The following is an 11,967-nucleotide window of genomic DNA, read 5'->3' on the forward strand; positions in this document are numbered from 1 at the left end:
GTATGTATATGTCTGTAAGTTTGTTTCAATCTTTCATTGTACTTGATTTTCTGGTAAGTCTGGTCATCAGGTGCTTAAAGTTTTGAATTTCATGTTTTATTATTCGTACCACTTTGTTATGAACTTAGGATTTAGTGATTGGCGTAATCACTATTAGGAGTTTAATATTGGATTTGTTAGGCTTTTCTTGTTTTTAGTGAAGTCTGTTAGAAATGCCAGCTGGCATTAAAGGTGAAAGTCTATAAAAGGGAGCTGAGCTCCCTGAATTGTATTGGATCAGAATTTACAAACAGAAATACAAACCAAAAAATATATTGGACATCAAACTTCCGGGTTGGGGTGTTTCACAATTTGACATCAGAGCCACTCCCGGCCGGAAATGTGCCGACAAGGGCGTCAGGTTCCTAAAGAAGGTGGATTGTAAGATCCCACATCGTCCGGGGGAAATGAGGTGATGTGCCTTATATATACTTGTCCACCTCCCTATACGAAGACGCTTTTTGGGTGGAAACCCAAGAACAAATCCATGAGGGCGTGACCCAAACCGGATTGACATTTTTACCCCCGTTTTAACTGTTATTTATTTTTATATTTATAACAAACAATATATCTACACTTACTTTATTTAGTAAAATGACGGATTTAGCCAGCGTGATCTATCTGCTTCTTTGACTAAAACCCTCGTAACGCTCTTACCCTGCAACAACGCTGCCTCCAGGCCGCTCCTCCGCATGTTTTTCCGAATCGCCGTACATCGGCCTTCGCCATTGACCTATCCCTCGAGACCTCACCATCAAGTATTCGAGGTATGGATGTGAATTGATCCCAAGCAAATCATCCCCACATCACCCTTTTCTCAATCCACAAGTTTTCGCTTCAGGGGAGCAACCCACTGCAAGATATTTTCATAGCTTTCGTTTGGGGTTTTTTTTTGGGGGGGTGGGGGGGGGGGTGTGTGGGGGGCGTCCTCCATCTCTTCAAAATTAACAAATTCCATCACTTGGGTCAGAATCAAGATATAAAGATGGTGGGAAATGGAAGAAACCCGAAGCAAAATTGGGAAATTTGGGTCTGCTCCTTGAATGCCTCAGAGAAATTTAGTTGAATTTATCTGTGAAATTGTTGTTTTTTGTTCCTAATGTGCTATTGAAAGCTCTGGAGGCAGATCACCCAATAATCGACTCCAATTTCCAGACAAACACAAAGTCATCTTCTCTGCAGGTTCTTCTCTACCAGGTCAGCATCTATGCATTGCAATAATGTACTATATGTATGTATGTATGTATACGTCTGCAAGTTTGTTTCTATCTTTTGCTTCATCAGGTGCTTAAAGTTTTGAATTTCATGTTTTATTGTTTGTACCACTTGGGTTCTTTGGTATCTGATTGGTTGATTATGTCTGTGAACTTTTAGGGTTTATTGGGTTTGTAGTTCTTGGTTGTTCGTTTTGAGCAAGATTTGAATTTTTGTTTAGAGAATTGGGCATAATTTGAAAACAGTTTTATAGAAAGGAGAATATGGAGTGCCGGGTGGCAGGAAGAGGAGGAAGAGCTCGTCATGTCAATGCCAAAAAAGCCTAATTGGGTACGGACACATGGTGACCTGAGGAGAGGGAACCTTGCGTTCAAGCACTTTACTGAACTGGAATTTGGAAACACATTGGAGAAAATGAATTGGAGATTACTCATGGGATGAGTTTCATCAAAATAGATGGTGCCGTCCATGAGGTTGTAGTGTGGACTATTCATCATAGCAGGCACAAAGAAATCTACATTGGAATTGGAACTCCATTCTTTACTTTGGAAGATTGCAAAACCGCTAAAAATGGCAGTCCTCTCATGGACATGCTATACTCTTGATACGCAAATGGGATTTTAGCACAAATTGATAAGGGCATTTACCAATGCAACTGGAGAAAGACTCGTAAAATATTCGATTCATTCATCATTGTGGCAGAGAAAGTAACTATATATTCACAATTTATTGAAAGATTTGTTACATGGTAGAATTCTTACGTAATCACAGTTATATATATATAGATAATATACAATGATAAATGTATTTACAGTTTCAGCGTGTTCCTTTCTCTGCTCTCTATGGGAGGAGGTTATCAGAAAGTTACTCACCCGTAGTGTCTGCATAAGCTCAATTCTGGACTTGTGCCGGAACTGGTTCATGTGTCAAGCATGCACGCACCAAGGACCAGGTTGCTCAACCCGCTGCCTGGAGAAAGCTGGATATGATCGGATAATTAATGTTCAAAGAGTGTATGGAAAACTTGCAACATGAAAGTTGTAAATGGATTGCAGGCTGTGTTTTTAACACATTTCTTTAGACATTTTGATTTAAATAACATTAAACTCTTGATGTTGTTTGAAATTGAAAGTACCTGGAGCTTCAGAGCGTCTCATAATCTATATATAGGCAAGGAATGCGGGATATTTTGGGCCAGTATCGTCCTTTTCCAGGTTGACATCTCTCTTTCAGTAAAGGACACTTGACGATCGAAAGTTCCCCAAGTGAAAGAGGCAGACCTTCGTCTGGAATGGATGCGAGCTTTGGACAATCAATTAGTTGCAGAGTCTGAAGAGAGGTGAGGAATTGAATGCCATTGTTGAGTTTCTTCAGATTTGGGAAGCCACTAATTGTGAGTGCAGTGAGAGATTTGGGGAGCAGCATCTCCTCCTTCCCATCAGGTGGAAATGACAACACATCTGGATCTTTACTTCCGATCGACAAAGATTTGAGAGACGTGAGTTTGTGCAACCCCCACTCCAACTCCAAGAGCCGCTTACAACTCTTGACTTCATAAATTCCAAGTGATGTGAGGTTGGGAGGAAAGGAAGTCAAACCTTCCAAGCAGTCAATCTCCAATTCCTTAAGAGACGTGAGATTGCGAATGTCTTCCGGTGACACCTCCAATTTTCTGCAGCCCCTAACAGTAAAAGCTTGAAGATTGGTGAGGTGGCATAGGCCCTCCGGTAAGGATTTCAGATTTGGACACCTGACAATGTTAATATATTCAAGACAATTATTAGTATTGTCGTGGAAGAACCGGTCTGATGCTATTAACTGTAGCCCTTCACATTCGATTATTTGAAGGTGTTTAAGCGCCCTGTAAAGCTGGCCTCTCAGTGATAACGATGTCAGAGATGGACAATAATATACCTCCAAGTGCTCAAGAGAAACAGAAAAAGAAGATGAACAAGAAACAACGAGCTCCTCCTCCTCCTCCACTAATGATTTCAAACTTCCACAAAACCATATCTCTATTCTTTTCAGATTTTGGGGAATCTGGTATTTTGCAATATACGTCAGAGACTTACAGTGTTTAATCTCCAAGACTTTAAGAGAAGGTGGCAGGCCAACATCTGGAAAAGAAACTAGACTTTCACAGTCATTTATGTGAAGCTCTTGAAGAAACGACAACTGATGCAACCCCTTCGGCAGCTTCGAAAGACGTTCACATTTGTTTATTTTCAGATATTCAAGCTTACAAGCTAAAATTGGAACCTGCAGCAACCCCTCCAATTCTTTTCCGAGACCTTCAACAAGGGCAGAGTTGCCTTCAATAACCAAACGAACAAGAGAAATCAGGTGTGGGAAACATCTATCCTCTTTTTCCAGTGAAGACGTCAGCTCCTCACAACCACTAATCTTCAACTCCTTAATCTTGCCCAATCCTTTCGTAAGTCCCCCTGCTCCCAACTGCGGCTCCAAAATATTTGAAAGCCGCATGGTCTCTAATAACTTAAAGTCAACCTCTGCGCTAGTATGCACAAGCGCTTTGCAGCCATGGATGCTTACTTCACTCGCGTGTTCATAATTGGCAATTTCCACCACCAATTCCTTGCATCCAACAATCTCAAGCTTTGCTAACGAATTAAGTTTCTTCGGCAACTCGCCCTCCAGTTTAGGGCACTTTCTGATTGAAAGCACTTTTAGGCTAGGGAAAACACCACTTCCCTTATCCTGATCGAAAGGCAGCCATTTCTCCCAGTGTTGCATGCTCGAAAACTGAAGAATCTCTAATACTCGAAAAGGCAAGCTACCCTCTCCGTAGAATTCAGGACCAACGATTTCCACGGCAGTCATTCCCCTGATATAAAGTTCTTTAAGGCAAGGCAACTGTCCAACTGGTGGCAAGAGATGACAACTTGCACAATTGTATAAGCTTACACGGACCATGTTAGAGAACAGAGGATCTCCAATCCACGATGAAAATTTCAATCCAGCATAACCCTCAATGGTGAGCTCTTTGAGATTTTTAGGAGGTTTTAACATGTCAAGCACACCCAACTCCATTTCCCTCGATCCGCTCAAATCAGACCATTCCAGCTTCAACGAATCAAGCCTCTCCTTGTCTATTAACCTGGCCCCGCTAGCATCCTTAGCATCAACCACATTCTCCAATCTTGAGAGGCACAATGTCCCTCGGAGATGCAGTAGGGACCCTATCTCTCTTATTCCAGACTGATCACTACCTTTGCCTACCACAAAATACGACAAGGATTGCAGATTCGTCAATCGACCTAGATGCGGAGGCATTCTGTCCAATCCACTGGAACTGTTGAGATGCCGCAAATTAATTAGATTACTCATGTTTGCGGGCAATGCCTCCAATTCAGAACAACCTTCTAATAACAATGTTTGCAGATTGCAAAGAGTGGTTGTTGATGGAGGCAAACTCTTTATTTTTGTATAAGAAAGGTCCAGATACCGTAGATTCCACAAATTACCAATGGAATTGGGCAGCTCAGTTATTTCATAGCCATTCAAAGAAAACACCCGTAAGATTCGCAGTTCTGGCAATAGATCAAATGTAACCCTACGAGTTAGAGAGTTATACCTTGATTGTGGAAGCGGCAAGAATGTCCTCAAATGTTTAACTCTTGAAATGGCCTCAAATTTTTTAACCCCATCATACTTACCAATAATATAAGACATATGACGAGCCATTGGATGCAAGTCATCATTTCCCTTATCCTCCAATGAAAAGCATATTTCAGCTGCAGCCCACCGCGCCAACTCACCAACAAGGTCATGCATTACATACTTATCATTGCTTTTGCTTGCCTTTTGAAATAATGACCTGGACAATAGCTCTTGAAAATAGTCACTGCCTACTTCTTCCAGTTGTTTCTTGTCCTCTACTCTTTGTTGAATCAAACCTTCTGCCATCCACAGAAGGATCAACTGCTTCTCCCCGAACTCATAGTCATTCGGAAGTAGGGAACAATAGGCGAAGCACCGTTTCAAACTCGAAGGGAGATAGTGATAGCTCAATTTTAATACCGGGAGAATGCCACTATCGTCTGATAAACTCCACATCTTGTTGTTTAAGATTTCCTCCCATGCTTCAACTTGTTTACAACGTAGAAGACCTCCAAGAGTCCTTGCAGCCAATGGCAATCCGCGACATTTTGCAACAATTTTCTCCTTAACCAACTTAAAATTTTGCGGCCTTTTGGTAAAGTCCAAAAGGCAATGTTGCTCAAAGACTTCCCAACATTGATCATCTGTCATGCAATCCAATTGATAAACAGTGGATCCCATCATGTTTGCAACCTTTGCATCACGTGTTGTCACAACTATCTTACTTCCTAATGCTCCAACACGAAAGGGGGACTGCAATTTTATCCATAAATCATAGACACATGTATTCCAAACATCGTCTAAAACAATTAGAAACTTTTTTCCTGCTAGCTCCTTACTCAAACTTTCTTGAACCTTGTTGAATTCCTTGAATTCCGGCATTGGACCAGATGTGGCAGATTCAAGAATTGCCTTTGTCACTCTTTCAAGATTGAAGTCATCCGACACGGATACCCATACTTTTAGGCTAAACTCTTTTGTCGCGTCATCATCATAAACATGCCTTGCAAGTGTTGTCTTTCCCACTCCAGGCATACCGACAATGGCAACTACATGAAAGTTGACGACACGGGGTGCTTCTTTCAACAACAAGTCAATAATCTTCGTCTTGTCTGTATCCCTTCCAATCACGGGTCCTTCTGGTAGATAGGAACTTGGTGACACATGCCATTCCTTAGTAGATGGCGTCCCCTCATTTAAACCAAGTTGGTTTTTCCGTTCCATTATCTCATGTAACCGATCAGTAATCTTCTTTATTTCTGAGCTCAAGTTATAGTTAAATTTAACATCAGAATACAATCCCCATACTTTGCTTGTGGTAGCCCAATGTTTCTTCTTTATTTGGCGTCGCAATATCTCGGTTGAATACTTGTCCAATATGTCCTCCACATCATAAGCCAAGTCTCTAAGACCATCCAGCCACAATTTCATTGCTCGGCTTGTCAACTGCTTCTCCTCTGCGTCATTCAGTACCGCTTGAATAGCAAACAACATTGAATTCCATTTGTCTAGCTCTTTGCCAACGCCAAGTAGGCGTCTAAAGTAGCTCAGCGTCTCACGAGATGTCAACCTTTCAAGTAACACTTGGAGTAATCCAGAAATAAAGACCTCTCCTAGTGACATAGCTTATAAGAACTTCTTCGGGATCATGTTTATTAACAGCTTCTTCAGGAGAAAGCAAGGTATCAAGATTGAAAGAGTGAAGTGAGGCACCCAATCCAAGAACAAGTAAGCAAATGTTACGGGGAAGCTTGAGCAATGTCAACCGTCGAACTGCAAAAAAGTGAAACTTGTTAAGAAAAAGTTACATAAATTCTAGTTTTGTTCTCTCACCGAATTTTCTCAAAGCTTTTAGAATTTATCGAATAAAAAATTATGATTTGTGTCATAGTTACAAGCTCAGAGATATGTCATGAGTATAGTAAACAAATTGGCCTCAGGATTGTTCTTGTTAGAAGTGTTTTTCTTTTTGCACATAAATTTGTAACACTTTTTTTCTGCCAAAAATAAGAGCCAGCTATTCCCGTACCAACTTCCATTGAAATCATAACAAGATGGTTTATGCAATGATGATTAGTTATACATAGAGTTAGGATTGGGGGCACACATGTTTTGAGACACACTTTGTAGAGCATGTTAGGATTTTGCTCGTTGGTATTAGAGTCCTACTTTGTTTAGGATTGTATTAGAAAAGCTAAAGGTGCACATATAGGCATGTAAACAACACCCTATACTTACAAATAAGGTGTGGCTAGAAGCAGAAAAACTAAGACAAGTAAGAGAAGAGAGGGAATGAGATTGGTCATATGGTTTGTATACTTTATTGTTAATTAAATAAGTTATGATTTCTCTATCCAGAGAAATCACAACAGGACGTAGGCAAAAGTTCTGCTGAACAAGGATAAATATTGTGTGTTTATATGTTATCTCTATTTGCTAAGTTTAGTGTACTGCTAGATACATCAAAGAACATAACCTAGACGGGGAGTTGAAATTTTACAATTGGTATCAAGAGCTTGGTTCAAGGTGTTCTGCGATGGAAAGAGGAATGCTGATAGCAGGTTTAAGAAGCTTAAGGCATGTGTTAAAACATTTTGATGGCAAGGATGACTTCATGGATTGGCAAAGGATGATGAATCATGTATTGATACATCATGATTTAGATGATGCACTCCTTGGTGAGACCGACCATGATAGAAGCAACATGGACCAATATTCTCAAGAAGACCAAGAGTTCCATCGAGACTCATCTCACGAAATCAATCAGGTCCCATGTTACAGAAACGATGACTATTAAGGAAGAATATGACAACTTGGAGAAGGTTTATAGGGGCAAATCCGTGTCCGATAAATTGTTTCTCAAGAATGAATTATTCGGGCTTTGCCTGGAAGAATGAGATGATATTAAAGATCATGTATTCCATAATTGCTTGGCAAATGGAAGAGAAAAACACCAACATGGGTTGGTCAAAATCCAAGAAGAAAACGGAAACGAAAGAAGGCTGCTCGAATGTGGTTATGCTGATCATTAGAAGAGGAACTGCAAGATTTGGAAGGAGAAGAAAGATACGATGGAAGAAAATGATGTTTATCTAGTACAATCACCGAATAAGAGAGTGACAAGGAGCTTTTTTAGGTAACTTGGGGCTTCAAGGCTTTCATAAGTTGGATATTGGAAATCCGATACACATTCCATATGTGTTAGGTAAGAGAATGGTTCGATACCTACAAAGAGGTCAGTAGCAGAATAGTTTTAATGACGGATGATTGGCCATGTCCTCTAAAGAGATCGACATTGTTAGATTCAGGATGTTTAATGGAGTGATATGAGCTTTGCGAAATGTCAGATATGTCCCTAGACTAAAGAAGAATTTTGATCTCCTTAGGTACTTTAGACAAGACAGTATAGTTCTAAAGAAGAAAGACTTGAGGTGACCAAAGGATCACTGGTGGTAATACAGGCTGACATATAGTACAATAAGTTGTACAAGCTCATCGGGACTATGATAATAGGGGGTGCAGTCGTTTCCACAAAGCACAATAAAAAAGACAAGACTGACCTTTTTATTATAGGCTAGGGCATATTAGTCAGAAGGGTTTGCAAGAATTATAAAAGAGAGGCCTACTATAAGGCGTGTCATTTTGCAAACTCCACTTTTGTGAGTATTGCGTTATCATGAAGCAAAGAAATGTATCATTTGCATATACCAATGCAGATAACCAAAGTAAGGAACAACTTGAAGAACATGTTGACCAAGGACTTTGACATGAAGGATCTACGTTTTGCACAAAAATCCTTGGCATGAAAATTCAAAGAGAAAGGATTTGTGGTAGAATCTGGATATCACAAGCCAAGTATATTCAAAAGGTTCTTGAGAAGTTCAACATACTAGAAGTAAAGGTAGTTTCGGCTCCTTAATTCGGCGGCTTACTATAGATTAAGTGGCCAACAATGTCTTAGGTCCAAGAGAGAAACAAGTGATGGAGAAGGTGCCTTATGCTAATGTCTTGGGTTGCCTAATGTACGCAATGGTATGCACACGACCCGACCTAGCTCAAGTAATCAGTGTAGTTTCCAAGTACATGGAATATCCAGGAAAGTAACATTAGGCTGGAGTCAAGTGGATTATATGTTACTTAAGAGGTTTTTGGCAACATAGGATTATGTTTAAGAATCAAAAAGTAAATTCAGGAGTGGTGGGATATGTTGATGTCGAATATGCAGGAGACTTGGACAATAGATTGTCAACTTCTAGTTATGTCTTTATATACGCAAGAGGACCAATCAGCTGGAGGGCACTACTGCAACCAATTACAACTTTGTCAACCACAAAAGCAAAGTACACATATTGCTCTAACCCAAGTTGTAAAGGAAGCAATTTAGCTTAGTGGCTTGGCTAGCCAAATGGGAATCACTCAAGATTACGTGAAGTTGAAATGTGACAATGTAATTCACTTGGCAAAGAATCAGGGTTTTCATGGAAGATCAAAGCATATTGAAGTGAGGTCTCATTTTTAATTCTTACACACCATTCTCAATTTACGGCCAACAGATCGAATGAAGTGAAGAAGATCAATGAACAAAAATTAACAAGGGTGTGTGGGAGGTAAAAAGGAGTGTGAATAGCTTTACCCATTAAGGAATCCCAGATTGGGTGGAGTCCAAGAAGATTTGGGTTGGAAAGGTTCACATGGACGACAATGCCGCATATTTTCTTATCTAGATAATGTCGGCCAAGAAATTCAAGCGTTGCTTGAACTTGATCAATCTAGTTCATTGATTAAGGTGGAGGCCCTCCTCACTTGAGATGCAATGAGAAGATAAGAAGTTTTCCAAGGTAATGGTTCTAGAAGATTTCTAGAGTTGCTTCAAGAAGGTTCGAGATACTCTAAGGGTGCAATAGTCAAGACTTGGTTTAACTCACCAAAGTGGAGATTGTTAGGATTTAACTTGTCAATGTTAGAGTCCTATTTTGTTTAGGATTGTATTAGGATAGCTAAAGGTGCACAAATTCTTGTTCTATATGGATTAGGAAAGAATTCATGGCGCGTTTACATAAGGGGAGTGGGACAAGAGGAATGGGAATTGCACTCCTCCCAGGTTATTCAAGTGTTTACCAACACTTGAGGGAATGAAATGTATGTGGGACCCATCTAATATGGGGAATCAGACTCCCAATATACTCGGAATCAGTCTCCTGAACAATAGATGAGATTTGAATTCCATGAGAAAACCTCTATCTGAAATCCCTTTTTTCTACCCAAAATACCCTTATCTCATCCCTTCCACCTCTTTCTCTGCTTCTGTGTGTCTCTGCGGGCAGTGACCAATATCAAAGGAGAAGAAAAATCAGAAGGGAAGAAGAAGAAGATGGAGAAAATAGATGGAGAAAAGAGATGGAGAAGCTAAAAAGAATTGGGAAATGGGGTGTTGCGCGGTCTTCACGAGAAAGAAAAAACAATTGGTGGATGGGGAAGAAGAATCAAAAGGGAGCAAGAAGAAGACGGGAAGAATCAGAAGAATGGGAGGCTGAAAAAAGTTGGGGGATGGCTGAAAAGAATTGGGCAATGGGGTGCAGTTTGGGCCTCAGGAGAAAGAAAAATAATTGAGGGATGGGGAAGTAGAGCCCACTCCATAACTTTATTCAACAATTCAAACCATCTATATTTCAATTCATCATTTATAAATCATCATTGCAAAAATTAGAAAACCCTAAATCATTAATAAGCTTATTTGTAGAAAATTAAATGGATGAATACAGTTGTGCAAAAAAATACTAAAATGAATATCATTTAATCTAACTTAAATATTGTTTTGTTTTTTGGTGAATATTGGTAGACACGTTATTTGCGGGAAGACCAAAAAAATAAACGGTTAGAAAAAAAGTTGCTTAATGTGCTCTACGAATGAGTATCAAATGTGTTTTAAAAAAATGAATGTCCCCGATCCTAATCCTTATATACAAAATTTCATGACAAGCACAAAGAAATAAATCTCATAGGGATTTCGACTAAGCTTTAATTTTATTTTATATTTTTCTTTTTATGAAAGGTTGTATCAATTCCCCCAAAAACGTATAGATCGTATCAACTATCACATTCCCAATGGATTTAGGACCAAAGAATACAAATGGACCAAAGAATCCAGCATAAAGAGTAAATAGAGAAGGGCAAATTAAAAAAAGGATAAAATACTGATATAGATTCATATTAAGGACATGTAGATTTGGATAAGGAGTAAAAAGACAATACCTTTAAAGGAAAATTCACACGAGACTTCTTGTTCTTGAAGATGGAGAAAAGCATGCTCCGCTGCAGTAGAGTGATGACCTATTAAAGAGAGCTTAAAGAATGTTTAAAGACAGTTTGGGCATTGGGCATACAAGAATAGGGGTTGTTTATTTCAATATAGGAGGAGAGCATGTTATGGATTGTGATTGCTTTTAAAATAGTTAAAAGTGTTTTGGGACAATAAAAAAACTTCAATGACGAGCCTTTGACTGCTTTTGGAAGAAGAGTTAAAAAATGTTTTTGAGTCATAGAAGTGTTTTTTGAAGAAACACATGATAGATGCTTCTTCAAGAAGCACTTCCAAATACTTTTTCAATAAGCACTTGGTTTATTTATTTTTATATAAACTCCACATTAAAATCTCCAATACACGCACTTCTAGCAAAAATCGTTTATAAGTGATTCCTATACAACCAATTCCCACTTCTTTATGTTGTTGAAACCCCCATTTTTCAAGTGCTTCCTATATTCAACTAACGTATTTCCAGTTTTTGTCAAACAAAATGCTTTTACTCGTACAATAAGTAATAAGCACTAATCATACCAAAAGTACTTCCAATAAGCCCGTAAAAGCGATTGAAACAAGACCTTTCATTATCATATAGGTCAATCGATTTTTCGATATTTTCCAACATTAGAGGAACAAATGCAACTGATAGCCTAAATATTATCCATGCAAATTTGAATAAGTAAGAATTCATCCATATTATTTCAAATTGTAAATTACATAAAATGAAATAGATTACCCATGGCAAAAAAGCACTTACATGGAATGGAAGTATGGAACTAGAGAGAGGAGAG

At 39.1% G+C, this 11,967-nt stretch overlaps 1 protein-coding gene and 1 long non-coding RNA gene across 2 annotated transcripts; one reads left to right on the forward strand and one right to left on the reverse strand.

Annotated features, from left to right (window-relative positions):
* Positions 1 to 670: 670 nt before the first annotated feature.
* LOC108172770 (uncharacterized) lies at positions 671 to 2,379 on the forward strand. Its single transcript, XR_001789354.3, has 2 exons — positions 671 to 1,236; positions 1,508 to 2,379. It is a non-coding gene; the product is annotated as an uncharacterized lncRNA (long non-coding RNA).
* Positions 1,948 to 11,205, reverse strand: LOC108174494 (putative disease resistance RPP13-like protein 1). Its single transcript, XM_029088011.2, has 3 exons — positions 11,128 to 11,205; positions 2,390 to 6,648; positions 1,948 to 2,233 (listed from the first exon to the last, which is right to left on the reverse strand). The coding sequence occupies exon 2, from the start codon at positions 6,496 to 6,498 to the stop codon at positions 2,398 to 2,400; it is 4,101 nt and encodes a 1,366-aa protein (XP_028943844.1). The 5' UTR covers positions 6,499 to 6,648; positions 11,128 to 11,205; the 3' UTR covers positions 1,948 to 2,233; positions 2,390 to 2,397.
* Between the last annotated feature and the right edge of the window lie 762 nt (positions 11,206 to 11,967).

The sequence above is a fragment of the Malus domestica genome, chromosome 11 (genome assembly GCF_042453785.1).
Source record: "Malus domestica chromosome 11, GDT2T_hap1".
Lineage (NCBI taxonomy): Eukaryota > Viridiplantae > Streptophyta > Magnoliopsida > Rosales > Rosaceae > Malus > Malus domestica.

Bases quoted from the DNA above. Each gene is read 5' to 3' on its own strand.
- LOC108174494 (XM_029088011.2), bottom strand. From the start codon at position 6,498: ATGTCACTAGGAGAGGTCTTTATTTCTGGATTACTCCAAGTGTTACTT.